General features: G+C 49.8%; 1 protein-coding gene across 1 annotated transcript; it reads left to right on the top strand.

The window, feature by feature from the left end:
• Positions 1 to 362: 362 nt before the first annotated feature.
• Positions 363 to 1531, top strand: Pmar_PMAR019696 (Vimentin, putative; the record flags this gene model as incomplete). The annotated part of the gene is made up of 8 exons (XM_002778490.1): positions 363 to 449; positions 499 to 593; positions 642 to 769; positions 814 to 938; positions 984 to 1088; positions 1134 to 1223; positions 1268 to 1351; positions 1406 to 1531. Coding segments are annotated over 8 exons (840 nt in total), but the record flags the coding sequence as incomplete, so codon positions are not given.
• Positions 1532 to 1694: the final 163 nt, after the last annotated feature.

Here is a 1694-nt window from a genome sequence, read left to right as displayed (position 1 = left end):
TCTGGAGATTTTTGAGATTCACGGTGGCGAAGATGCCTTCATAAACATCAAGTATGACTGTCTCTCAGCTATGTTGATGTTGACTGATGATATCTATCAGGTATATGGTACCAACCTACGAGTCAGTGTGCGAATTCGAGAAGTAGATATGGAGTACTTCATGACGGCGGCCATGCCTGCAGCAATAGCAGGCCCTAATATCAGTGGTGTACAGTGTCATGTTGAGATAGTGTCAACGATGCTTTTCGTTAAGTAAATTAGAGAGGAGTGGTGGCCAGCGACGATACAATAACCGCTATGAAGGGGAGTAGTAACTGCTATAGAACAGGCATGAGTTCTGTGGAGCTCCTCATCTGTTGATGATGAAACACCCAACATTGATAGGCGAGGATTCTAGTGACAAATTCAGAGTGAATGAGGTGAAATTCCTACAAGAGCAGCACGCAGCTGTAGGGGGAAGGGCGGACTGCGGAGGTTGGGCACTGTCCTATGTGGCAGGCGGTCACTGCTCTGGCACGGATCGAGCAACAACGAGATGAAGCACGTGCTACTGTACGAGACTATGAACAGAGTCAAGAGGCAGTTGAGAAAGAGTAATGTCACTGATGGGCTGCGGTGAATCTGATGTGGACAAAGAGCAGATATGAAAGTGATATGAACAACTTGAGAGTTCTGCAAGAAGAGGAAAGAGAGCAACGAGTGCAGCTACAGCAACATGACGATAATATAACGGAGGCTGCACTCACCAATACGAATATAAAGACTATGAGTACTAGGCAAGGCCTATGCTTTAGATCAGCTTGGTGGTGTTAGTCAAGAGTGAGGAGGAGGCCATCGTTAATCTGAAGGCTGAGCAGAAGACCAGTATAGCGGAGGAAGTCAGACTAGAAGGCATTGCTGAGGAGTTTAAGAGGATTAAGAAGTTGGGCGAGGATCAGGTGGAAGAGTTACCTGTCGGTGGGGATGGGAGGGCCCTTCGGTAGGTCGTATTCACCGATAACGAGGCTGCCCGAGTGATGGAAATGCTACGACAAATCGTACAGGAGCAGGACCAGATCGTTGCAGCTATGAGGAACATGGAGGCTCAAGTGAGTGCCGTCACAGCGATGGAAGGATGTGAGCAATATGGGTAGGCCAAGTCGGAGATGGACTCGGTAGAGACGGCGTTGAGGGCTGAGAAGAAGCGGAATACAGAGCTCTTGCAGCAGTGCCGACACAATGAGGTCTTCTGAATAGTCGTCCGCTACCGCACCCGCGATTGCTGTAGGTGACTGAGAGGAAGATGACACAGGAGATTGAGGACTTGAAAAGGCTCAGTGACGAGGAGAGGAAGGAGCTCATCAGGCTCGAGGTAGTCGCGTCGTCGGGTTGGTCGTTCATACTGGGCGTGCCGATCCTCCTGCAGGCCATGCGTGATGGGTCAGCGTATGAGCAGGAGCAATACGTCAACGAGAAAGGAGAGCTCATGAGGAGGCTGGAATCACTGAAGGAGCAAAATAAGAAGTCTTGTCTACCTTGCATCAATCACTCAGTAGTTGTCGTTGATTGGTAGATACAGTGATTCGATCACTCAGTTGGAGAGTAGCAATGAGAGGACACGGGAGAAGTACAATGGCAAAGCCGAGAGGTTCCGTGATATGGGAGATCAGGTACCTCACCTGAGCATGGCAGCAGTGGGTGCGGATGAGCAGCAG

The sequence above is a fragment of the Perkinsus marinus genome, assembly GCF_000006405.1.
Source record: "Perkinsus marinus ATCC 50983 genomic scaffold scf_1104296949136, whole genome shotgun sequence".
Classification (NCBI taxonomy): domain Eukaryota; phylum Perkinsozoa; order Perkinsida; family Perkinsidae; genus Perkinsus; species Perkinsus marinus.
The sequence above is the reverse complement of the archived record's forward strand: the minus strand, read 5'-3'. Positions and strand labels throughout refer to the sequence as shown.